Source organism: Hetaerina americana, unplaced genomic scaffold, assembly GCF_022747635.1.
Source record: "Hetaerina americana unplaced genomic scaffold, ioHetAmer1.1.p SCAF_6, whole genome shotgun sequence".
NCBI classification, from domain to species: Eukaryota; Metazoa; Arthropoda; class Insecta; order Odonata; family Calopterygidae; genus Hetaerina; species Hetaerina americana.
Window position 1 is genome coordinate 76705382 of NW_027287205.1, and position 27061 is coordinate 76732442.

At 34.5% G+C, this 27061-nt stretch overlaps 1 protein-coding gene across 2 annotated transcripts in view; it reads right to left on the reverse strand.

The window, feature by feature from the left end:
* Positions 1-259: 259 nt before the first annotated feature.
* Positions 260-27061, reverse strand: part of LOC139695404 (PP2C-like domain-containing protein CG9801) — a 40866-nt gene continuing 14064 nt past the window's right edge. For both annotated transcript variants that reach the window (XM_071594139.1, XM_071594140.1), the window contains exons 3-7: positions 15014-15311; positions 12181-12331; positions 7405-7654; positions 5992-6231; positions 260-4918 (exon numbers count right to left, since the gene is read on the reverse strand). In XM_071594139.1, coding sequence (XP_071450240.1) covers positions 4086-4918; positions 5992-6231; positions 7405-7654; positions 12181-12331; positions 15014-15311 — 1772 coding nt within the window. In that variant the 3' untranslated portion in view covers positions 260-4085. The remainder of the gene's footprint in view (positions 4919-5991; positions 6232-7404; positions 7655-12180; positions 12332-15013; positions 15312-27061) is intronic.

Consider the following 27061-nt stretch of genomic DNA (forward strand, 5'->3'; position numbering starts at 1 on the left):
GGAAAATTAAATGTGCATTCCTATGTAAAATTCCTATGCATAAAAGTACTGAAACATTAGCCACTTGCAGGGATCATGCTGAGCTTCGGTCTGCAAATTTTCCAACCAATTGTCATAACCCCTACATAATTAACTGCACTAACAAATATTCTGTTGCAGTCATCATTACTTAATAGCAAGTTAAAATAGAAGATATATAATTAAAAATTCATGGTAATCTCAGTTTTACCATAACAAAATTTGATCATATTGAGCTGCCTTTTTTTATCACTCTGATGGGGATTGCAACAAAGGAAATATTGAGTTAATCCAAGCATATTCTGGGCATTGACATGAATATAGTACACATATGCACAAAACATTAGGTGAATATGTTTTGCACAGAGTGATATACAATTCAGTTATGTGAATTTGATATGCACCCTTGAGTATTCCTCAGATCCACACCACTGAATTTTATTCCACTTTTTGAAAGAGGTCTTTTCAACTGAAGATCAGACGCATTCTTGTGAAACAGGACTATTAACTGCATAGATGCCCATCAAAATTGATCACTAACTCATTCATTTGATCGTTCACAAAAATTGGCTACAGGGCTAACCGCAAACACCAAATACCACACTTATTCGCCCATTCTATTCGTGTAAGATGTTTTTCGGAAAAGAAACTACTCAATCTTATTTTAAAACATTCATGGATAAGAGCTCAATTCAGAAATTCAGCATTTCATTTCATATTTAAACATAACAAAATTGAATCGATTTAGTTAATTAAGGTAACCATCAAAGATTCAATGCAGAAAGAGATGATATGCCAGCACCAGAAAATGTATAAAAATAAATTTTGTGTCATTTATGTCTTAGTGATTTCATAATACTGAAAGTTACTTGAAATGTTAAAAGTTCGTTAAAAGCATTAAGTAATCACAAGAGCATTCAGAAATTTTGCTCTTTCAACAAAAAATAATTTAATCTATTTAACAGAAATGATAACAACTTTGTATGGTTCAATTAATAAATAAAAAATTTTAAAATGCAAAAGACAAATCTAGAATACAGTTAGTTCTGAAGTGGGGCACACAGGAACACATTTTATGGCAGGACAGATATGCAGAAATCGCCTCCCCTCCCTCACGAGAGCAATTCCAACTAACATTCTTCAGAGCATCCACAGAGAACACTTTTAAAGATTCACAGAGAAACAAGGTTAAGGTGAAACATGGGGACGAAATTAGTGCCGCATTGATTGGTGTAGTCTTAGTAGAATGACAGCTTAAGAGGTCAACTGAAATTTAAGGTCTCATATAGCTTGGATAAGTGAAGATCGATAAAACCCAATGAAACCCTGAACCAAATTAAATTTCATAAACAGGATGATTATAATACAAATAGTAAACAGCAAATTCTAATTATGCATCCATTACAGATGTTATGCGGTCACAAATTGGATTTTTTCCAAGTTGAATAGTTAAATAATGTCCCCAGAACCTTATAAAATGCAATGACTTCCAATTTCAAAAAAAGGAAGATGATATTTACCAAGAGCATAACTTCATATTTGCTAAAAAGATCTCTGGCAATTGTTTTCCTGGAATATGGGATATAATTAAAATGAACATCCAAACCTACAATAGAGAACATAATGGGAAAAACGATGGTCTAAATATAATCCAATCATAACTGCCAGAAAAAATAATACAACTAAAATAAATCCCAATTGCTTTTCTCACTGCACGATGTACATGAAGGTAAGAAACATTGATGGTTTGGAATGATTACTAGAAATTTGAGAACATCACAAACATCATTCAAAGTCTGTAATTAAATCCGTGTCATAAATTTGACCTTACATGGCAAGGGTCACACTTGTATCATGTTGAGAAAGTACATCAAGTCCATCCACTTCATAAGCAGAAATTATCAGAATTTTAATTAAAGTATTCTTGAGAGCAGGTGAACACTGGATTTCTCAGCCTTCCTCTTCTCCCTTATTTCTACCCCATTCTTAATCGCTAATCAATCATTATTCATGCAAATTATTCATGCTCAACTAGGCCAACTTTATTCTCCATACTTATCAAGATTTCTAATAATGTAGCATCATCATATAGAAACAGCAATTATAATTTTTGCCAAATGCAGATTACCCTAGCTAATTTCAGTACTTCATTTTTTATTTCCAGCAATATATATCCTTTTCATTTCATTTTTATACTGAAGCTAGAGAAAAAAATCTAAGATGAAATAATTTGAAAGGTTTGATTGGTGCAAAAATGACATTCCTAATGTACCTCATTTTATCAGGGTCCCTAATCATAACTATGCAAACTTAAAATCAAACAATCTTCAGAATTGCAACAGTTTTCTGCACAATTTATACTACCCACAAAATGATATCACTCCTTTTAAATGCATGTGCAATGAAATTTTACTCATTCATGGATTAATAATATAATGCACCATCAAGTAAGTTACATACTCAATATAATCCTCCATCTCCAAAACAACTCCACCAACTAACAGGCCATCAGGAAGAAGACCTCTTCCTCTAGTTGAGTACTTTGTCTTGAAGGAAGGCAAGGTTTCTTAAAGTCCTTTTTTCATCAAACAAGGGCCAAAAAATGGAATTTGAAGCCTAAAACATTTTGTGATTGAGTGATACAACAAAACGTATACCATCATAAAAGGAGGTTCCTGGATTCTTGGAAAGCTAACATATTCTTTAATAGTTTTCAAATAAAATCCATCACATAAATTATAGAACTAGTAAAAATGCTGACTACACTAACAAAATAGTTCGAAAAGCATCAAAAGCAGCCAAAGACAACAAGAACTTTCAAGTATAATCAGCATATTTTGAGGAGAGTTGCATGAGTCTGAAAAACTTAAGCAATGATTATATCATTAAATATGTGGCACAATTTCACAAATAGAAGATATTTAGAATAGCATAACTGACTACTGACTAATATTTAACAGAGTAGTTGAAGAATTTAACCACCGGAGGAGATTGTTTTCTGAAAGTTATAACAGACAAACATAAAGAGTCTAACAGTGAAAAACAAAAATCCAGCGTGAAGTTGCTTTAGTTTTATCAGTTTTGGTAAACTATTTTAGTGGTGCACACTGGATATAGGTCAGCATCACAGGTCAATTCACTGTTCGATGATTAAGAGTAGTAATTCAAGTCACAGTCCCAATAGAATTACAAAATCAATTATAATTTATATTTGATTTGAGAACATTTTCGGGCCCATTTACATGGTTTATTTAACCTTATATCAAACTTCTATGAATAAATAGACAACAACAATTCCAAGTCACACAAAATAACTGCCAACAACCAGGTTTGCAGATTATCTCTCCAAAATTAGTTTCAAAAGCTTTGAGAAACTGAGACATTTGGCGAAAACCTTTCTAACTTTCTATGGTTCATTCGAATGGATATAAAGCTAATTAAAGAGGGCCTAAACCTCAAAAGTAAAAATTCTTTTTAAAAAATTAATGATAAAATTCTCTAAAACATCATAAAACTTGAACACATTAGGTACGAGCAAAATAAATAAAAGATAGTGAGCCCAAGAAATGATTTAACTAAATTGGGCCCCATGTATAAAATGTGCTATAATCCCAAACCACATTGGAACATAAAAAAATAGCACTAACATGAAACAATTGAGCCAAGTTCTGCACAATATTGTACACAACACTCCATGCAAGAAAATCGAACTTATAATGACACTGATTGCATACAGATATGAAAGAAATCCATTGATAAATGACAAAAGGATGTAAAGTAGCATGTCACAAAGAGATCAGTTACCAAAGTTACAACCTTTGCCTTGGTTGCAAGCAAGTTTTTAACAGTAGCTCCAGCATCCTGCATCCATAGAAGACACAATTAATACTGGAGGTATTTTTGAAGCTATGAGAATAAAAATAAGGCTCTACAATTTATAGAGCTGAAGCTAGAAACCACAATAGGTTTTTTCTTTCCATTCTACATAAAAATAATTATTTCAAGGGCAGTAATTCATTCATTCATTCCTCCACTGTACTCACTATGTAGGATGATAGACCCACGGGTCAGAGACCAGTTTCAAACAGCTCTGCTTCCTTGGGTTCCTCTGCATCAGCTGACTTTTCTTCTACTTTGGATGCAACCGCTCTGCTGGTCTCTCCATTCACCTCAACCTCACTCTTCCTTTCATCCGCAACACAACCCTCATTCTGTTCACCTATTAACTTACTTGACGGCTTACTCCCAATGTCTCTATCCTCCCTCCTGTGATTCCTCTTTGGGTCACCACTCGGACCTTGCATGTTTCTCCTTCCACCCACTGCCTCACCCTTGCCAGATGCCGCTGCCTTACCCCGGTGGGACTCTTCCCCATTGTCCCCCTGTCCACTGCTGGAGCAACCTTCTACCACCACCTCATCATCCTCAAGATACTCCCCGACCACATATGCCACAACGGAGGCATGATCCAACTTCCCTGGAACCGATGCCAGCCTCTCGCATACCTTTCTCCGACGGCCACGCTGCTCTGCTCTCCCTAACGGCACACTGGATGAGCCATCCCCTTCATCCATGTAAAGCTCCGGGTCCTCAAGAATGTGCCGCTTGGCTGCGGTAAGACGAGTTGCAAAGTCCACCAAACGGTGGCACAAGTCGACAGCATCTGGCCCCTCGTCTGGTGTGCCCTCGCCTGAGACCCCATTCACGAGAAGATCCTCCATGCGTAGGAGGGTGAGTGCATGCCTCTGGTGGGCCTCCACCATCGGGAGTTTGGGCCGACCAGGGCCTGTCTCCCCAACCACATTCCCCGTGGACTTTGATGTAGGAATGGAGCCCTCTCCGTGGCCTCGGGAACCTCCCCTGTTGGTCCTCTTCATACCATCTGGTTTAGCTCCAATAGCTATTACAAGCAAAAAATGGAAAATGGTCAGAGGTGAAAAATATATAGCCATAAAATAAAAAGGCTTCATTTCATGTTAATTAACATTCTCAAACAGGCACACAAAGGAAGCTGGCAGCTATATTTTTCAGGTGTTTTACTTGTTTAAAAATCTATTGACAACCCATGATATCCCACCTATCACATTATTTAATAAAACAGGCTTCTGCATATAGCACCAGCATTTCAATATTTAATATCAACCTGCATTAAAATGTGTGCTAATTTATTAATTTAACCGTGGATTTATGTTGAGAAATTTCATAATTGGATTTCATTTTTTCACTGGCTGTCAACCAAATCTTTTTACTCTTGTTAATATATTTCTTGAAGCTGAAACTAGTGGCTTTGTATTTAAGTTAGTAATAGTAGTTATGCGGGGAGGAAACTGACAGATGGGGTCATTTGTACCATTATGGATGGATGAAGGGTATAGAGAAACCCGGCATCGGGATTAGCCTACTCTCTATGAAAGGCACCAAGGGATCCACAGTTCAACATTGTTACCACCACGCAAACTGCCAGCTTGTAACACTTTCTAATAGATAAATAAATAGTTAGAGATCAAATAAAATAATAATTAATTTTAATGTACACAGGAACAACAGATTTCCCTTCGGTTACATTGGTTTCATACTATACATTCAGTCGCATGTATTTCATAATAAATATGCAATTGTTTTATGAAGCGTTGGAAAGTTCTATATAATTTGCAAGTCATAATTCATTGAAACATGAACTCAATAGACTACATCAAAAGAGGAAAGATAATATAAATTATTACTATTAATTATAGCATGGGACTTTAAAGCTTTTTTGGTCCCCAGCCAAACTTTTATGTCCTGAAGTGCTAGCAGGTCACAAAGTATTTTTTAAGACTTTCAAAAATACATAAACTCATACCTATTATACCATAAGTCTAGTTTATAGGTTGGGATAAACATATTTTTTTTTGAAAATGCCTATTTCAGTCACAATTATTCTTAACGCTTCAAGCAAGAAGATCACTTTAGACATGCAAATTTTTCTCTTACCTTTAGAAGGAGATGAACCAGCAATTGGATTTGTTGCTTCAACTTTAGGAATAGCAAACTTCCCCACAACCGGATCAAAGTTATCTGACACTCCATCGGAAGTGAGAAACACAACATCGCCAGCAGAAGCGATAGTCAGGGAGCAAGTCAAATTGTTCAGCTCTGGGTTGAGACCATCAGCAGGTCCCAGGGCACCCAATGCATCACGCATGTCCCTCATACAGTTGATGTCATGAGAGCCTAAATGCAATTCAAAACATCACACCGCTAATTATACAATGGCTTTACACTCTAATTTCCAATTGGCTAGCATCTATTTGAATAGTATCAAAAGAGAGAAATTGTTGTATGAAATGGATTTTTATCATTACATCTTGATAATTTAATTACAGTAAAACCTCTCTATTCTGAACTATATGGGGCTAAGGGTTGAATGGACAAGGCAAAATGCTTATTATTTGTGGTTTTAACACACGTGACCTCATGAAACATTTACCCAATCTATTATTGGATATCATTGATTGCTGATGACTTCTAATGAATCTAAATTATTGGTTGACAGCCTCAAAAGTAAGAAAATCCCATTAAAATATGATATATACTTGTTTAAAATAATATTTATTGCCAATATTCTCCAAAAATTTAAGTCGCAAATAGTTCATCAGTAACTTTGAACAAATCAATGGTAATGCATACTTGACTATATTGTACCACATATATGATCTATTTGCATTTTCAACTCTTTATTTATCTAAATGAGAGCTAATCTTAAAAAAAAATGGCACTGCTTTTCTTTCAAAATTTGAAATGACTCATCGAACAGTCACTGTGTTCTCCAGCATACTTAAGTGTTGCTCATCCGCAGTCGATATGTTTTTATACATACAATTTGTTGATGTAGGTCAAATATAAGAATATTGCAGCAGATATTGCAACACAAGTTGGCCAGTGGATTTGGAAAATCATTACATTTTAGTGAGCCTTCTGCAGAGGATTGCTGTGAAAGACCTGTTAGCGCGGTTTTACTGTGCTATCATGGATATCCACGTTACAATAAAATCATGCACATCACATTTATAATGGACCATTTATTGCGAGAAAACTGAAAATGAAATCAAGTAAATATGAATTTCCAAATACCTTGGAATAATAGAAAATTTTAAGGAACCTAATAAAATTGTTGCAAATAGAGGGAAAACATATTTTTCATTAATACAAATACAAGGCTTAACTGTATAATCTATTTGAAAGCCACTATGCACAGTTAAAAAGGAGCTCTGCACTGTAAAACAACTTGTCCTCACCAAAAGAAATGCTCAACAAATGTAAGCATACTTTTTAAAATTTTAGAAACATATTTTAAGGGCACGAAATTTAAATAAAGACAATTATTCAATTATTTAGGCGACATACCCATTGTGATTTCTCTCACACCATACATCTTGCTGTATAAATATGCCAAGGAATCACCAACATTCACCACACAAACCGCCCACCTCTGCTGCCCAGAGTCTCCACTCCAATTTACAACATTACCCTCCCTCCCCTCCCCATACATAATTGGCAGGACAGCAGCGACAGTAAGAGTAGTAAGCATCCCCTCTTCCTGCAGTATCATACTGTGCGCTTCATGGAAGGACCTTAGCAGAGCAACAAAAACATCCTGCAAGGAAAGCAAATGCACAATCAGAAAGCATTAAGACAAGGCCTTAGAAGTATTTCATAGGACAAGAAATCATGATTCAATGAGGAAATAAAAAATTTCTCAAAACATGAAAAAACCTTGTCGTGAAACTTTTTCCATCAACAGCATGCTTCCACAATTACAAAGGAACAATATATAGGGTGCAGCAACATAATTTCCTTTTTTTAAAGCAAAAACTCCTTTAAAAAAGGAAGTTATGTCACTGCACCCTAATTAATCATACATCAAGTCATTAAGCTGCTGTAAAACTGAGCTGCTGATGAAACTAAAAGTCTACCACTCCCACTGATCTCATGGCCAAGGGAAGTGGTAACTTGCTATGGCAGGGGTGATTTTTGACATAGGCATGAAATAATTTTTGGACTCCTCAGGCAGACAAGAGAGATCTCGAATTGGGATCTAGAATTTACCACAGAAACTGAAAATAGGTGAAACAACAAAAATGGTCACTCAAAGGAATCCATCCTTACTATGTCCTTCTAATGGAAATTTTAAACAATATGATAATGAAAGCCTATTTTACCACAGTGCTGGTCAAATTTCCACAAAAATACAGGCAAGGTAAATTTATAGGTAAGAATTAACTCAGGTAAGTTAAATTAGAGAAACAATAAACTTTCAATTATCCATGCTAATGGATACATAATCATGAAGTAAACTGATATAAACAGAAACTCTTCTTCTCTGTTGTGTCCTTAATTAGATTTACAATGCAACAGTTTCAGAGGGTAAAAATCATTCACCTTCACCAGGATTGAAACCCTTGATGTCCGGTCAAGTGGTTTAGCCAGTTAAGCGGTCTTAGAGGTGTCCTCTTTAATGTAAATTTTGAGGGCTTTAAAGGAACAAGATAAGGAGACGAAATACCGTACATATAATGCCACAGGCACTCGTAATCGTGCAAGAATCACCACAGTCCACAAGGTTGAAGCCAACTTTGAACACTAGGGTTTTATACCTTTAACGAATTCCAAGAAACTGCGGGAGATGCCACAACAGTAACTTTTAAAGGAGTCATCCGCTAAGTGTGCATTACAATGCCACAGATCATCTCTTTTTTTGCTGCCTGTTTTTCATGGTTTGTTTTATACATTTTCTAATAGGTTTTCATGTCTCACTCCAGTGTCAACCAGAGTAGGTAACAATGGAAGTTTGCTGTTAGAGGCCACTATGTGTACCTTGTAGACATTGCACCATAGAGCGCTGTCCTTCCTGTAGCTTAGGATATCAAAGAAGAGCAACTGATCATTGTGCTTTCATCCTTGATTGTGTGTCAATGCAACAATTGCAGAGTGAAAAAACATTTGCCTTGACCGGGATTCGAACCCAAATCCCTCGATGTCCGGCCAGGTGCTTTAGCCAGTTAAGCTATTGAGGCATCTTCTTAAACTCTGAAATTTTGGGGGCTTTAAAGGAACAAGATGTTGTGACGAAATACCATACATATCGGTCAAGGTAAATGATTTTTATACTAAAATTGTTTGCATTGTAATGCACACTTAGCGGATTACTCCATTAAAAGTTACTAAGGTGGCATCTCCTGCAGTTTCTTGGAATAATCAAGAGTTATTTTGAGCACTATAAAGTATATTTTTTTCAGTGTTTCATCCATTTAAAAGAGTGGAATTATAGTTTTAGAAGAAAATAGAACGACCATCAAGTGAATAGCAGAACGTATTTTCCTCAGGGAAGCTAAATCAATCATGTAGCCAGACGAAAAAAATGCCTGGCAGAGGATTGCTAATATACAGATTCATATTTGTCATTTGATATTCTGACTAAAACAATACATGGTATATAAGTTAATGACTTATTTGTAGCAGAGTAAAACTAAGTATGTGGACGTGGAATATGGAATTATCATGGGTAATTAATGCTAGGTAAACAATAATGGGAAATTATAGACGGTACGAAAAATGTTTAAATAAAACATTAAAAACTGATGATGACTATTTATTTTGTGAAATTAAAAACTTTTAAGAAAGCCCAGATATTTCAAATTCGTATTTTATAAAAAGTATATCAAAGTTTCAAAGCATTTAATTATCTTTATGATTGTAATTTTATTTTATATTCAAAGTGCTAGCAAGAGAGATTAGCATGTATGATCTAGAAAATGTATTTATCGAGAGTTTACTTTACGTCCATCCACTCTTTTTAAATAGGCAAAGGCTTTCCGTAAGAAAACCAGATTCAACACGCAAATTAATGAGAAAATTCAACTATTATGCAGTTTTTACGAGTTTCTTAGTAAATAAAGAGCAGCTATTACACAAATGAAAATTTATAATGAAAATCCTTCCACTGATTGATTAAATCTGAGGAAACAAATGAATCTGTCCATACAGTGCAAACAACATTATGATTGATTTTGACAAGCAAGGGTAAATCTCCATTATAAATAAGAATTTAACATCGTGAAATCCACACATCCACGTGAGAGAACCAGGTCAATGTCACCATTCATTGTATAACTCAATTCTAGCTATCAGAAAATTAAATTTTTAGAGGAGCTGTCTGGGGCTATCACCGGGTGTGACCCCATGGCCATTTGGCATTTGGTCAGTGGACAATCACTCTGCACACTAGGCTTAAATGTCCCTTAAAAATATGAATAAAAAAGCCAAGTTTCCTGCTATGAGAGTGTTCTTCTCAACCTTACACAGATCTGAAATGTGAATGTTCAACCTCACAGTTTGTTCCCCCATATTCACATCCAGTTTCTTCAGAATTTCCAAGCTTCTGCTTGACTTTCAATGTGTATTTACCATTGTCCACCTTTATCATGCAGAGTAAACTAATGTAAAATGAAACAATATGCTAAATACAGAGAGACATTATTATTTTAGGTGACTTTCAACTCTTGATGCATGAAAAGAAATTATGTTTAGTACAGTTCTGATTCATGGGCTGGCCTTCTCATACAATCATTTTTAAAACTGACTTAAAAAAAGCCATATTAACCTAAGCATTAGTACAACATATTTTTTAAAATGCCATACACACAATACAGATATAAAAACTGGTTATAATCAAAACCAAAAGATAAAAAAGAAGACAATTACCATCAATGGACATTAAGCCATACCAAATTATTTATTTTATACCTATAACAGCACACTTTATGTAACCTGTGACATAGCTTATCAAAACAATGCTCAATGAACATCAATGCTTGGTATTTTACATTGAAAAAACCTTATCCTAATATATTGAAAAATCCATGCATGAGTCTCACCCTTGATTTCATATTACATAAAGTAGTTATCTATGCAAATTAATATCAATACATTAGTAATTAACTGGGATTTGATAGGTGCCTATGGTAATTTCCTCCATGATATCACATTAAGCAAGAAACTTCTTTTTTCATTTTCAACAAGATATTATTTTAATGTTTTCTTGATTTTCTTTGCTAATAAATTAAAATATTTCATGATTAAAAATAATATAAAGCAATAAATTTTGCACTATACAACGGTGAACCAAAGAGTAATTACCTAAGAAATCACATATCGGAACACGTAAGCTGCTCACAATCATTTAATACAGAAAAAGGGATTATACAATAGCATAAACACGAGGGGTAATAATCAGAGTAGCTCTTAAAAGAATGTCAAAATTATAGATGAAAACATTTGGCAACTAACGATTGTGTACACATGAATAATTACCGAACAAATCATAGACAGGAAGACAAGGTTTCACAAATTCATCATTACTTATTCCAAAGTGTCTACCTACATCCAGCATTCATAAGAATATCCTTTCGTGGATTTATTCTAAACTTGAACATTTTGTTTTATGCAGTACTTCTCTGATTTTGCTCAAATGACAAATGACAAATGCGAATGAAAGTGAAGTATATAAAATAAATAAAGAGCTCAGGGTTGAATTATATGCTACACACAACACAGGTATCGCTAAACAAAATTAAAATTACAATTCAATGATAAAATAGACAAGTTCAGTGTAGTTCTAACAAGACACTTTTTTGAAAAACCCATATAGCTAATTTCACTCCACCTAATTTTACCTAACTGCTCCAGTTATTTTTAATGCAAAATAGTGTTTAATGCATTCCTACATTCAAATTTAATGATTTTCACGCACCAGGTGAAGATCACCGATCACCAGGCATATTAAAATATAACTGCTTCCATGTTGAAAATATACTCAGGCGGAGTTTCCCAGGCAGGGTACCTGGCCGGGGTGTAACTCTGCCTCGTTAGCATGGTATCACTCTGATTGAAACTCGTTTGTAATCCCTTTGGATGGAGTGACTCACTTCCAGCGGGGTGGTACTACCCGGCAGAGTCACTCTGCATTTCGTAATCGCTCCTGGTGGTGAGACTCATTCCCGATGGGGTGACACGGGTGACAGCAAAACAACTTGTACCAATACTCAAAAATTATTAATATAAAAAAATCTGGAAACAAAGAATCCAAATGTACTTTCTCAATAAACAACACTTTCATTCTACCTTAGTGTTTTTTACAGCTGTAATGGAGGCTGGTGGGTTGTACAGTGCTACGTGGAGATGACGCAAGGAGCCATGAAGGGCGGCTCTCGCAGCAGTGGCAGCCTTCGGACCCCAATTGACCCCATCAGCAAGAGCCAGAAGGGCGGAATCCCTGGAATTCACATATATATCCAATCCAGTTTTACAACTACATGTCTAATGAGATGACCATTCATCGAAGTTTTGGATAACTTTGTGCAAATATTTGAAAATTTGGACAAAATTAAAAGACACTCTTTTCTCCAAATTTCCTCTTTTCAATCTCTGGAATAATGAATGTCAAGATAATAATTATTACGGGGTGGAAAATGTAAATTACTCGAGTAATACAATACATTTGTGAAGTAGCTAGAAGCATATAGGGCTCTTCTTCATCCACTGAAGAATGAGGGAAAAACAAAGCATAGAAAGGAAAAAGCACATATTAAAATAGAGTGAAATGTAAAATTAAAACTATTGAAGGGCCAAGGGAAAAAATTAGTAAAATCAGCATGTACATGATATTAAGGAAGTTCTTTTATCTATTGTTATTAGACCATTCAAGATACATTTGAAAAGGATAGTTTGGATGGACACAAACTGAATATATGTACATTTCTTGGCCTCACTAAAATACACTGCTCTTCAATTAAATAAACTCTTCTTCAATTCCACATACATTAACCTCCCTTCACTCTATCCAATATGCCCATCATTTCCCTACCTAATTCTTACCTAGCGTAATCTTCAGCATCCCATTACCAAACAAAATGTTCTGTATCCATTTTTTTTACCTTTTTTTGATTTCACAAAATAATCCTAGCTCCTCCCTCACCATATCCAGCACTTCCTCATTTTTTCCCCTCCAATCTATGCCTATCTTGCTTCAATGACCATGTTTCTGAGCTGTACAGAACCATAAGAAAGTTTTATCAAGCCTTTTCATAACATCTCTACCTGCTGCTTCATAGCATTCATACATCCCTGCCATCAACTCCCTTCTCCTTGTAAAAGCTTCTTGGCCTAACACAATTCTTCTCCTTATGTCCCTATTACTTAAACCTCTTCCAAGATAGGGTAACTTTTTTAACTGCTCTATTTTATGAACTCCTATTTTAATAATTAGCTTAGCCTTCCTTTTTCTTGAAATTTTCATTAATTTTCTAGTTTGCATTGACTCCCATCCCATTTTTATTGCACTGAATTTCAAATGTGCTCAGCAATGCTTGCATATCCCTTGGTTGGCTAAAAACTAAAGCTTAGTCATCAGCAAACCCAACTGATTTTATGGATTCCCTGCTGACTTTCATTCCTATCTCAAGTTCTTCCCATACCTCTTTAATCATTGCCTCCACGTTGAATAGCACAGACGATAATGGACAACCTAGCCTGACACCGCTTCCTAACATTGCCTATCCAAACTCTCCATTCTCCATTCACACTTGAGAAATCTGAGACATGTTAAGCTTGTGGATAAGTCTCTTATCCCTCTAATCTATTCCTATTTCCTGCAATAAATTCAGTAGTTTACCCAATTCACTTTATCAAATGCCTTATGAAAAATCTATGAAACAAACAAAAGCATCCTGATTGCATTCTATGTTCCTATCTATTAGTGATCTTACTATTTGAATGACATCAGACTTGCCTCTTCCCTTAGAGAAACCAAACTGACCATCTCCTAAGTAATCATTTGCCCTGCTCTCATCCTCTTGTTGATAATCTTGAGAATCACTTCAGCGCCGCATGAAATCAAACTTGTTAATCTATAATCCTCAATTATGGCTACCTTTTCCTTTTATGGGATAAGAACTAAAACTGATCAGACAAAGTCTTTCGGACAGATTTCTTTTTCATAAATGCAAATAATTATTCCATAAAAACACTTATGCCACATTTCCCTAAACCATAAAGTAATTTGCAGGGATGTTATCAACCCCTAGGGCTTTCTTTGTTTGCAATCCATATAATTTCCTTTCCATATTGCAATCGAGCATGCCTGGACCTATCTATCTATCAAGTATGGCTAGACCTTTCTATCTGGAGCTATCATCAATACTCTCGTATATCGTCATACTCTCTTTCTGTATATAATCTTGTTGGCCTTACATCTTCACCACATTATTCCTCTACATGTTCTTTAAGAAATGTACCTCATTTTTAATTATACAATTGCATATTTCAAGACTGTCTTTAAAATATGTCAGAATGTATAAGACATTGCAGTTATAAATACCTAAAAGCTCTATTTGTTACCATGAAAGTAGGTTTTATAATGTTAAGTACTGTGTTTTAACTTAGTCAATTAACAGCATTTATAATCAATGAGCTAGTTAAAATTTTTGGACTGGGGTTAAAGAAAATGTAAAAGAGCAATTGTAAAATCAATGGATCTTAAACTTGAACACATTTACAGTTCATATTATAATGCTGTCTACTTCTTGCTCAATGGCAAGTTATGCCAGCTATGTTCCTGTAGTACAAATATGTCATCTCATAAGCCACTACATAATGAGATTAAATTAACAAAAACGTTTTTAACAGCAAAATTATGCATGCTTTGCACCAGATATATGATTAATCTGTCATTTATATAGAGTCAAATCATGGAGATTCATGTCATTGAGTGGAAATAGAGCAGAGCAGAAAAAAATTTTCAAGCATTGTTCCAATCATCTTATAATACAAAATCATCATAATATAAAAATGGTAGTCAACAACAATTCACGTACCACAACGCCAAGGAACCTAATTCTCTCGTAAAGTAATGTATGTCTGTATTCCGGAATAATAGTTTAACATGGTGTCAATTTACCTTCGAGCCACAACAGCAAATGCATCAGCCACAGGGCTTCCAGCAACTCGACCAGATACTGGATGGCGTTCGTATAGTGAGCGAGCAACTCCATAGGCCCTCTTGTTCCAGCGGTTCCAGCCTCCTTGGATTCCAGCTATTTCCCGATTAATATCACCAGGTTCCTCAGCTGTATTCAACAATTGCTCTGTATCTGATGTAGCCTTCTCAGACTTTTCTTCAAGACAATTCTCTTGTTTCTGTGGATGACTTTTTTCAGGTTTCCGTGACGAGCTCTTCTCAGGTTTCTGTGATGACTCTAAGAGTGTAGGGAGGTAGATTTAAAAAAAATATCAAATCCCCAGCATGTGAACAAGCATGGCAATGGGCAGAATGAAAGAATATTGTCATTCAAGCCTACATCAATACAGAAGACTGATGTACTGTAAGACCTTCACCATTCAAGTTTATATTAAGACTTCAGCCCCTGTAAAACAGGGTAATGATTACCATTTGTTTTGTCAGAGATGACATGCACATGTGTTCGCACAAATTTGCATACATGCACCCATACACATATGTTTGCACATTGGTTATGGGAAATCCTGGTTATACTAGAGAAGAGTTCACTCACGAATAGTTCATCTGATTGAATCCAAAAAGATACACATTTAAATTTACTGCATCTTTTGGCTGCTTTGAAGATGGGGAGACAACTAAAGGAAAATCAGAAATCATGTCGTATTTTTTCTTATGGCTTTACTGAATGCTCAATCACTTTTATGTTGAAAGTATTAGAATTCTGTAAATGCGAAATATAGCTCATATATAATGGACAGTAGGATTTCATAGCCAAGGGGGTAGAGTGTTGGACAACTGACCAGAGGACCCAGGTTTGATTCCAGGGCATGCCTCTCGGGACAACCTCCGCTTCGCCTAAGCTTTGGGATTATTTGAATGCCACATCTTCTTGGGAAACCATAACTGGCACTGGCCTCCCTACCCTGATCTCTGGATTTCACACACAATTGGGCTTAGTACTGGGTGAGCTCTACTCTTAACTATCAAACCAAACTTCAGGTCTAAAACTGTAGTTATAAGAGGAAAAAAAGGGCAAAAAGTGAATGGAAGAGTTCTGGCAATACTGGGAAATGAGGAATTTCGTTCAAAATGTATTCACTGTCTACAACAATGAATTGTTCACTTTGCTACAGGAGGTAATAGTTAATTTTGAATTGTTCGCTCAAATACTACCCATCTGCAGTGCAAACATATGTACACAGCATGTATACACACACACGAGTCTGCTTTCAAAATTATTTGGGAAAAGTCAACCAAACTCATCTTGGATTGCCAAGTTCTTACAGTACTAGCACAATTCAGTGCAAGCCATTCAAGTTAGTCGCCAGAATTGCTAAGACAGTAGTCCTCATGAAAACTTATTCATAGACACATGGCCTCAATACCTGCTATTTGCAGGACTTGACAATGTTAGTGTAATCTCATTAAAAGGACAATTTCACAAGCATACCAGCCCTTAAACATTTTGGTTCAAAATCAGAATTTCTGATGAAGAATACCATGGATATCTTTAATTTGCGGGTGAAATAAGATCACAATGATCATAGCAATGCAATGATTTACCGGCTACATGAGGCCACAGTGTTTAATACCACATGAGAACCACTGATCTATGGTATTAAGAAAGGATTATATGCCAACCATAAACAATTGCAGGATATGCACAGCATTATAAGCATTTCTCTTACAATGCAAAAGTTTTATCTCAATAAGAAACATTGAATGAAAAATTAAGATTTAAACCTCACATTTAGGTTATGACTTTCTTCAAATGCATATTAATTAATATCCTTCATTACACAATGAAGCATGTATTGTAAGCAAGCCATTAATGCACTAACAAAAATTAGACTTCAATTCAACATTCATTATATTCATCATTATAGAAACAAGCAAAATCAATAGATAATCTACAAGAGAAGATTTGTAAGTTAATATGAAAAATCACCTTGATTTGACGACATTAATAAAAAACCACAAAACAGAGGAAAAACATGAGAAATTAATTTTTTTAGACTTATTTTATAAGCTAACTGTCTCCATATTTTGATCGAAAAAGCGAATTTACATCACAATGGCTTTCATTTAACATATTACCTTGCCTAAAAAATAATTCCTCCATTTTGCTTTAGTAAATAGTTCATTTCCAAAAGATAATTAACCAAATAAGCTTATTTATCTACAATTCTTTACATATTAACTGTACATTATCATACATTTCTTAATGAAGAGTATTACTAGTTAGCCATCCAAAAATTACCTTATGTTATGGGTGTTCAGTAAGAAAATTTTCAAATTAATTGAATATTAAACTATCTTGATTAATGAATAATTAACAAATCAAATCAGACAATTTTTTCCAAAAGAGAAGTCTAATCAACTATTAATTAGACAAGTGTGATGCAAAATTCATGGAAGATATAATAATGAATGCATTTAACAGCTTTACCTGGAAAATGACCCAGTACTACACCTGATAAAAACATCCTCATATTTTTTTCTAGAAAAAATATTTTTATTCTACATTCAATTAAAATTAAAGAAACTCTATCAGCAATGGAAATTATATGATAATTTATGTAAGCCTAGCAATTTAAAGTAATATATAATTTGCTGATATATTATGCATATGTAATTTCCTATTAATTATTTAATTTATGCACCCATTTCTGTCACTTAGTTTTCATACAATAGGGTACTAAATATAAGAGCACCAATTATCCATGGAAATTGAGGGCAAGGCACCATTGCAACGAGTCAAGATGGCATCAACTTTGGCCGTACCCTGCTGTGGCTCTTGTTAAACACGACTCAAAGTGGAAGATAGTCATTATTTGCAATATTTGCATACGTACATATCATTATAAATGCTCCGGATTAAGTGATATCACATTAAAAGCTCTCATCAACTGCCATGACATTTACCGAAAGTGTTTTCTAAGCAATGTAAATAAGCCCAATATCTACAATATGGCAGCCAATATTGAGAATCTGAAAATGTAGCCTCTCCAATCAATTGGACCTACTAAAATTATTACCTAGCAGTCAATTGCAAAGAAAGCTGTAATGTTTTCCACAGCAATGAAGTCTGAAGAAAAAGAACAATTGGGCCTCAAAATAACGATAACTCAGATTTGTGCCCCAAAAGTGTAAACCCAGGATTTCACACCACGAGTTGCAATTCCACCATCACTGACGAGGAAGGTTTTCAAATGGTGAATTATAAGAGAAACAAACACAAACGAAACACAGTGTTTGGAAGTTGTAAGCAGCCGAATTTTGCGTGTAACTTTGAGGGAATTCCTCACAGAACTCTCCTCTACATTGGTCGTGTCCAGTCCTATGCAACATCTGATGACGTCATGAAGCATTTGTCTGGAATATTCCCCGAGAGTGATTTCAAATGTGAAAGTTTGAGAGTTAGTGAAATATATAATTCTTTTAAACCCAGTGCGCCAATTAGCCTCAAAGAGCATCTTTTAAAAATGATATTTGGAAAGTTGAAGTGAAAGAGGGAAAATTTTACCCCTCCAAACCACGGAAACTGATTCCTACTCATGAAGAGAGAGAGTATATTCCGGAAGGTTCAGATATGGTAATAAATTGGGGGAACTCCGAGTCGAAAAATTGGGATGTGCCAGTATCCACCTCAGCAACAAGGACCCACAACGACAACACTACGGAAAAGTGTTCTTTAGCTAAACGTGTTACCTGCTTCCAAATGGGAATATCAAAACCGAAGTCCATTCATTTATTTTGCCAAAATGTGAGATGTCTACAGAATAAGATTTCAAAGATAGAGCCAGTTGTCAAACATGGTGGCTACAATGCACTATGTGTCATAGAACATTGAATTTAAAAAAATGAAGTCGATTAGTACAGCATTAGTGATTTTAGCTTTGCATCATTCTATTGCTGATCTGTAGCAAAAAATGGTGGTACCTGTATTTATGTCATGAAAGCCACATGAACTTAGTCAAGCTGTTCATATGTTAAGAAAGCTCAACTTTCTCATTTCAAATGAGTATCATTTAAAACTTTACCATGCCTTCTTTCAATGTCATTTGAATTATGTTGCTGAGCCGTGGGGTCATTCCCCACATGTTAAACAAATTTTGCAACTACAAACAAGACCTACCAACTTTTTTGCTAATACACCACCACCTGATTTCTGCAAACCTTTTTTTGTTAGGAATGGAATCATGACTGTATGTAGCTTATATATCTTTAAGGCTCTGATGCATGTGAAAGTTAATCTAGAAACTTACCAGTTAAGATCTCACATCCATAACTACACCACAAGAGGTAAAGCAAATCTAAATACTACCTACGGTAGATCATCATCAACTTACAACACATTTCATTATGTGAACATATGACTGTATCTGCCTACTCAGTTGAAATCAGACAGTATCTACAGTTTCAAGAATAGGGTATGTACCTGGTTACTTGCTCATCCATGTTACTAATTGGATGAATTCTTTTGTGATAATCTTCATCGCATTTAAGAACTTATGTTTATTTATATTGACGACATTTAATAGGGTTGCACCATTTTTCAAAATGAATAAAGTATTATTATTATTATTAGATTATTGAAAATCAGATTATGTATATATTCTGAGAAATTATGACCACATTTTCAGGGGCACACTGTCCCTCCTATGCATCTCTTAGTGATGCGTGTATTTGGCTTTTTCTTCTCTTCCTTGATCAAAACATTCACGCCATTCACTGATCTAAATCAATTCAAGATTATAGCTACAAAGGTTTTGAAATTACACCTATGCCCACTATTCCCATGCCTCGATCATGATTACACAGAAAAACCACCAGCAATGACAGAATTTTTCAGTCATATCCTGATCCCTGCTTAGAGTGTTATGTGAAGAACACTTCAAGCGAAGTATGCCATCAGATGAGAAACCATACTATTGTGCTAACTATGTTATCTATTTACCTCGGGCAAAGCTGATACAATCTCTAGATGTGCAATATTCTTAGGTAATATGCATAAAGTATTCATTTAAGGCTTCATCAATCTTCTTGGAAATTATCAAAATTATGTTCCACAATTTTCTGTGTTTGATATTTTAAGCCAACACTAAAAAAATTATCATTTTTTGGCATTATGGAATTTATCAAGCAAAAACGTTTGCATCTAGCAGTGCAACTCTAACTTACTTGAAGTTTGAATGAATCTTTTTGGAGGTGATTCAGTTTCCTAATATTTTTACAACTATTTGAAAACCAATTATAGCAAAGATTCGCACACCCACTACCTATTATAGAAAGTAAGTTTGCCGCATTCAATGCCAATCTTCATGATGGGCATATAGCCATCTAACAAAGGCATGTCTTCAATCAAGCATTAGAGCTGAAGACTCATTGACTGGAGCCCTACAACCCTCAATTAACCAGCTAATTTTGAAAAACTGAGACTGACATAATAAATTTTGTGTTTACCTTTAAGGAATGATAAGAGTATAGACTTTAATATTTTAACCCTTTTACTGCTAGCCCATTTCAGGTGAGATGTGCAAAGAGTACCATGGCTATTTTCAAGAACTTTGTAAGATTTTAGATTGTGAATTATTTCTAGTACTTAATTTTATTTAATTCATCTAGTTTTTTATCCAATAATGAAGTTATATCTGGGGCTTAGAATCATGGAAGAAAATAGAGGCTGACTTTAATTTTTAGAAAGGAAAAAATAAATTAATTACAAAATATATTTTTAAAAATTACTTTTTTTTATTTTATATTATTAATGGAAAAATATTATTTCCAAGCAATGATATATTATTCTTTATCGATGAATTTAGTTTTCTCTCCAGCATTGCATTTTCATGAGGATCAATTAATATCCGCAAGAGATTTAAATATTGTATATGACTGTACACCCATGTTCTCATCAGCTGACACACACATGCTTATGGAAGCATTCACCATGAAGTCCTTTATTGCATTAAGCACATATAGTTCAGGATCTTTTTCTTTGTCCTTTTCCTTCTTTTACTGCACATACAACAGTCCTTCTCTTTTTATTCCACGGTTTTGTATGGTTTTTGACATGCCACTGATGACTCAGACTGCCTTACTTCATTTTATTTTTCTTGAAGCCATTCTCTGCCAAATTCTTCAATTATCCTGATGGTATAATGTTGCCTGGACAAAGGAGTTTTTCAGATGTTAAATTTTTCCTATATATTATATAGGAATTCAGTACTATATGCAAAAAAATGTTGAAACATCTTTTTCCAATATTTTAGTGTATATCTCTCATCCAGATAGTTATAGAGCTTCATGTATGACAAATTGATTCCTCAAATATAATTGTTATAGGATTGAATAACATACTACCATTTTTGAGAGAACCAATTATATTCAATTGTTGGTGGCCTTCGAATAAGACCTATATTCAAAGTGCATGCAATAAAAGCATTCAGTTCAGCAACCATTCTTTTTTCCCTATTTATTGCCTGAGTATTTGGAGCGAGACAGCCATCACCACTACTGAGAAAGAGTTGAGCATATGCATTAGTTTTCCTAACAATTTCATTAAATAGAACATTCATAAAATATAAACAAAAGTATTACATTGATTGTGCATCACTTGGGGGAGCATACTTCGGTCCTGATGTCTCTAGAAACTCAAAGGGTATCTTTGGAGGGTTATCACAATTCACTCTCACTTCAATCCACTCGCCTTTGCCTAGATCAGCATTTCTATCCATTTCTTGGTTGGACCCACACGAGTCATTTCCCTCGGAGGAAGCATCTTTGTCCCTGGCCTTGAGGTGTAAATGAAAGATTTTTCACTGCTAGAAGAAGAAATCTCTTGAGGTCTCAGATGGCAAAGCACTGCTGTCATCATACGCAATGAGTGCATCTTCAAAAGCCTTACTTTTCAAACATTTTGCCATTTTGTCACAGAGAAAACCCTTAAATAATATTTTAAGAAGTTTATAAAAATGAAAAATTATAAATTGCAAATCGCCATATCAACAGGTCCAACACGAAATGAAATGGAGAAAGCGGGGTGCATAGTTCAGGAAAACATACTTACTTGAATTCGTAAAACATAACTATTTCTCCAAGAAGACACAGTTCTGTAAGAATTGAATACTACAGGATTTGCACCGATTCTTAGTCAAATTAGACAACAGGAAAGGTCAAGCAACATAATGAATACGGCAAAATACGATACACAGAAGGTTTACCAATAGAGACAAACAAGGAGAATTCGTGAAAATATAATAAAAGATATATAAACACAGAAAGCTCTGTATTTTATTAAAATTGTAAGATATACTATTTTTCCGCAATAACTTACTCAATATTAGCTAATCTTACTGTAAACTGACTATGTAAAAAAAATATAAAGAGAGAAAGCACAGTCCAGTGCAAGCTCTCACCAGCACGAAAGATCATATACTATTGGCAAGGAAAAAAACCTGAGAACTTACGAGGCAAACATAATGTGCACAACCAGCATATATCTTGAGAATAGGGGGAAACCCTCTTAATAAACAGATAATAGATAAGAGTACAAGCCGTTGAAAGAGACTGGAGCTATTGAATGAACTGCATATCACGAAATAAAATAGTCAAACACATCAGGCTGATATATCAGCCCGCGGCAGTAGAAAGGTCAAAGGATTGAATATCATTATTTAATTATGAAAATTCACCAAAACTGGCTTCTACAAAAATATCTGTTTATTAGATGATGTCATCTAAAGTTAAAACTCTTTACAGTTGAATGCATATGGAGGACTTCACTCCAGTAAAATATTTGGAGGAGAGCTCCTAGAAAGCACTAAACATTTTGCCATTATAATTCATACTTCCAGATATAAAATCTTTTGCATCATTTCACTCTATAATTTTTGGTTTAAATACAGGGTTTGGCAATGTAACTTGTTTTTTCAATTGCAAAATGCATTCAAATAAGGAAGTTATGTTGCCAAAACCTGAATGCATACTTGGCTTAGAGTACTGTATGCTAATATCCTGAAAATTGCACATCAAGCAGTATGTCCTTTTGGCAAGAATATACTAGTGTGCCAACAAACACACTACAAACAGTAAATTCTAAGAGAAATCTTGTGAAAATGAATGAACATAAATGAATTTGACCAAGAAATGTCTAACTGGTAGAAAAAATAATTCATCATTTAAGTATTTCATAACATTGAAGAACTATTGGAATGTATGGCAATATTAAACAATGGAATAATGGAAATCAAATGTTATCTACTGCTCAGTTTTCTGACCTGTTTTAATGTAAAACTATTTACTTCAACAACTTCAAAGGTTATTGAGAAACTCTAAAGATTCTTATAATTACTGCAAGGATAGTATTAGTTTCTACAACATTCAACACTCATCTTAACAGAAGAATATAAAAATTTCCACACAGTTAAACCTCATCTGACTACATCCAGGTTCCTGTGAAGTATATAGCTCATTTGTGGAACTGTAGCACATTATAATACTGTAAATCTTCTCTCCCATTAAAGCATCTTGGGGTATGATAATAACTTTTAAAATAATCAAAAAGTAGCCTTCAACAAAATCCACTGCGAATTTTCCATCATGTTTTCTCAAGGCAGAAAGTTCAATATATCCCATTTATCTCTTTTTCTACCTATTATGCATTTTTTTATTTGGCCTTTCCATTCAAGAGCCCTTATTTCTGCCTATTTAAACTTGTTAAAACTTTATAACAGGTCTCATGATTCAGGAGTAAGACAATGCTTAAGCTTGTATCATCTCTTGTGCTATTTCAAGGCGACTATTAATAATGGAAAATGGAGTTAATGACCAGGAAAGACATAGTTTAGGAGAAATTGTGAGCTAACACATCATCCCTTTATTACCTGTACACAAACTTTGCCATATTCAAACACTTCTATGCACTCTCATTTGAGAAAAGATTTTAAATAGTATTTTGGTGAGTCATTGGACCACATCATGACTTTGGATTACACTGTAGACGCATTTATATTTGGACACTCTTGAAAGCATAAAAAGTTGAAGGCTTTTGGCCAGGGAATACCATTAACTTTCATGACATAATATTTGAAATTAAATGGCATAAAATAGTGAGTTTTAAATGTACTTGTTTTTAGATAATAATTTTTAAAAATGTTTCCATTAATGTGAATATAACCATATTCTCAGAAGTCAAGTAATATTGAGGGGAATACAAATATTTTGCCTAAAAATAAAGATAATCCATTTACCACAAATAAAATTATTCATTCAACAACTGAGTTTTGATATGGATGTATCATCATCTTCATGTAAGGAAGAGGTAAAAATTACATGCGTACATACCATATTTATGGTGGATGAAGAAGGAGGGGGGATTGAATATATTTATTTCTAGCTTAATATGGCCCCCTATCACTTTGTCAAAAGACAGTAAAAAGAGCGTTCTTGGGCTAGCTAATTGAGAATTACAGGCGCAACACATAAAAAAAGAAAAGGCATAATTATATCCTTGAGGATTATGCCATCCTATTCAACTGCCGAGTTAAATGGTTGCCTAAAATCTAGGATGTGATGCAACAATTTCAAAGGGTATAGTACAGGTAATACCTGTAATCATTTGCCTTGACTGGGATTCAAAACCAGATCCTTCCCTGTCCAGCCAAGTACTTGAGCCAGTCAAGCTACTGAGATGTCTCCGCATTGTTGCATTTTAATATACATTAGTGGATGACTTCGTCAAAGTTACCATTACATCTCCCACAGTTTCTTTGAAATAATATAAGATGAAAAATCATCAAGATGTGCATTATTTAAAAAAATACTTTCCCAGTGTAGAGTGCATTTACTTATAAATTGAATGTCAATAACTGGAGGGATGAAAATGAACAACAGACAACAAGTTTTATTTAAACTGGTTTGGTCATTTTCAATTCATGGAAGAATAGATAAAAATATATTGCAGGTGAAATTTATAAACCCCTTTTTAAGGACAAAAATTTGGGCATAAATTAGTTTTTCATTACTTCCAATCGGTTAAGAAGTATTTGTATTCAAGCATAGTCTGGAAAAACTCATAATTCAATCAATTAACAAATTGGTTCAGATACAAGTGAATTATACCCTTACGGGCCAAAAAACACTAAATGAGCTCAAAATTGTAACAATTATGCTCAACTTCTAGTCATTAGCTATTAACTCATGTGCAGAGAGTGAAAATGACCTTTAGATAGTCTTTTAGTACAGTGATGTGTGTAGAACTATTTCAAGCTGCAAAAACTTCCTTAATGCAAGTTTTCATACCCGTTTCTCTTATGTGAACCTACTGTGGCATGCCATGGTGATGCAAGAGACCTGGATGATGGAATGGGGTAGGGGCCCAATGCACCCTTCTTGCTCATGCTCTCTCCCTAGCTAATTGTCAAGATGAAAGAGTACTCATCTGCCAGCACTAAGACTGACATGAAAATACGATAACTAGACTTCCTCGCTATATTTTAAGAACTATTAGTGAATTGGAGTTTATTGTCGGCTGAAGAGTTATTGCAAATTGAAAGATTGCTATCGAAAAATATATGAGCATATACGACAGTCTGTATCTAATTTATTTTGTCTGCAGTAAACTTGTCTGCAACTGCAAAGAAGAGTCGTGAGTATGACAGAAATTGTTTACCTATTAATCATCACATGTGGATTTGATTAACCCTTAATTATTCATTCACTCATACTCTACAATCTCTGCTCATATTACTATTATTTCCTTATGAACATCATACCCCAATTAGGGGTGATGGAGGGCATAGCACACATTCACCCCTAAATGGAACACAATGCAGGATCAATTAACAAAATATAAACTGAAAACACAAGATAAAATATTTTTTGGGACACCAACAGTCAGAAATAGCTAATAATTCAAAAAAGTCATAAAATCATGGATGCCCTTTCATATTCTCACTCTAAAATACTGATGTCACAATGGCCTTTTGAATACTTAGTTCGTGCTTTGAAAATCTAAAAAATCTAAATCAAAATCTAAAATGCATATCTTGTGCCACATTAAATCTTACTATCTTACCATTCACGCCACTATTCATAAAAAATCTAACGCTCTGAATCAAACATGCATTCTTAGCTTCAGTGGTATATCAGACATGCCCATAGAAAATTGGGCAAAGGAAATAATGTCTTTAGTATCTGAAATTAACCTCCTTCAATCGTAGATGTGGCATTTATTCTGCAATCAAGAATAAACCAAAATATTTTTGGTTTGCAGGTGTTCACAGTAATGCAATAAACATAAAAAATATGAGGCACCATATTATCCTGGGCTTTATGCCACTCTACCTAAGTGCTCAATATTTGAGTTGAGTTGCATTTGCTAAAACAGGCACTTTCACAGGATGAAATATTGGGAGTCATCATTTTTTTCAAGTCAAGGGGCTACTTCTCAAAGTCCTTCAATCAGATGCTATAGGCAACCAATTCATGTCAAAATAAGGGAAAAATAATTTTTACCTAACGTGCTAGGCTCAGTCTTTAGTACTTGTCTACATATTATAAAATATATGCATTGTCCATCTACAAAATCTACATCAGGTATTGATGATACAGAAATGCCATTCCTGAAAAATTATTAACAAGGAGTTATCATTACAAAGATTTTATAAAAACAATTAACCTAATGATAATAAATTGACACTACATATTTCTGCAAAAACTGCATTTGAAACAATTTTAGAAACTTGTTAAGGAATTATTCAACCTAAATACTATAACCTAAGCCTAAATCATTCAAATTTAATTTGAGAAACATGAGAAAACTTATTAAGTATCAAATAAAAAAAAGTTAATTCATAAGCTCTACTTGTACTTAAAGCATGCTAGAATTCTTCATGTTTTAAACTCTACAGCAAAACTGCTTAACCCATTCATAACTCTGATTTTTTGGGGCAATATAAAACACTCAAGCCATTACTTAGGACGATT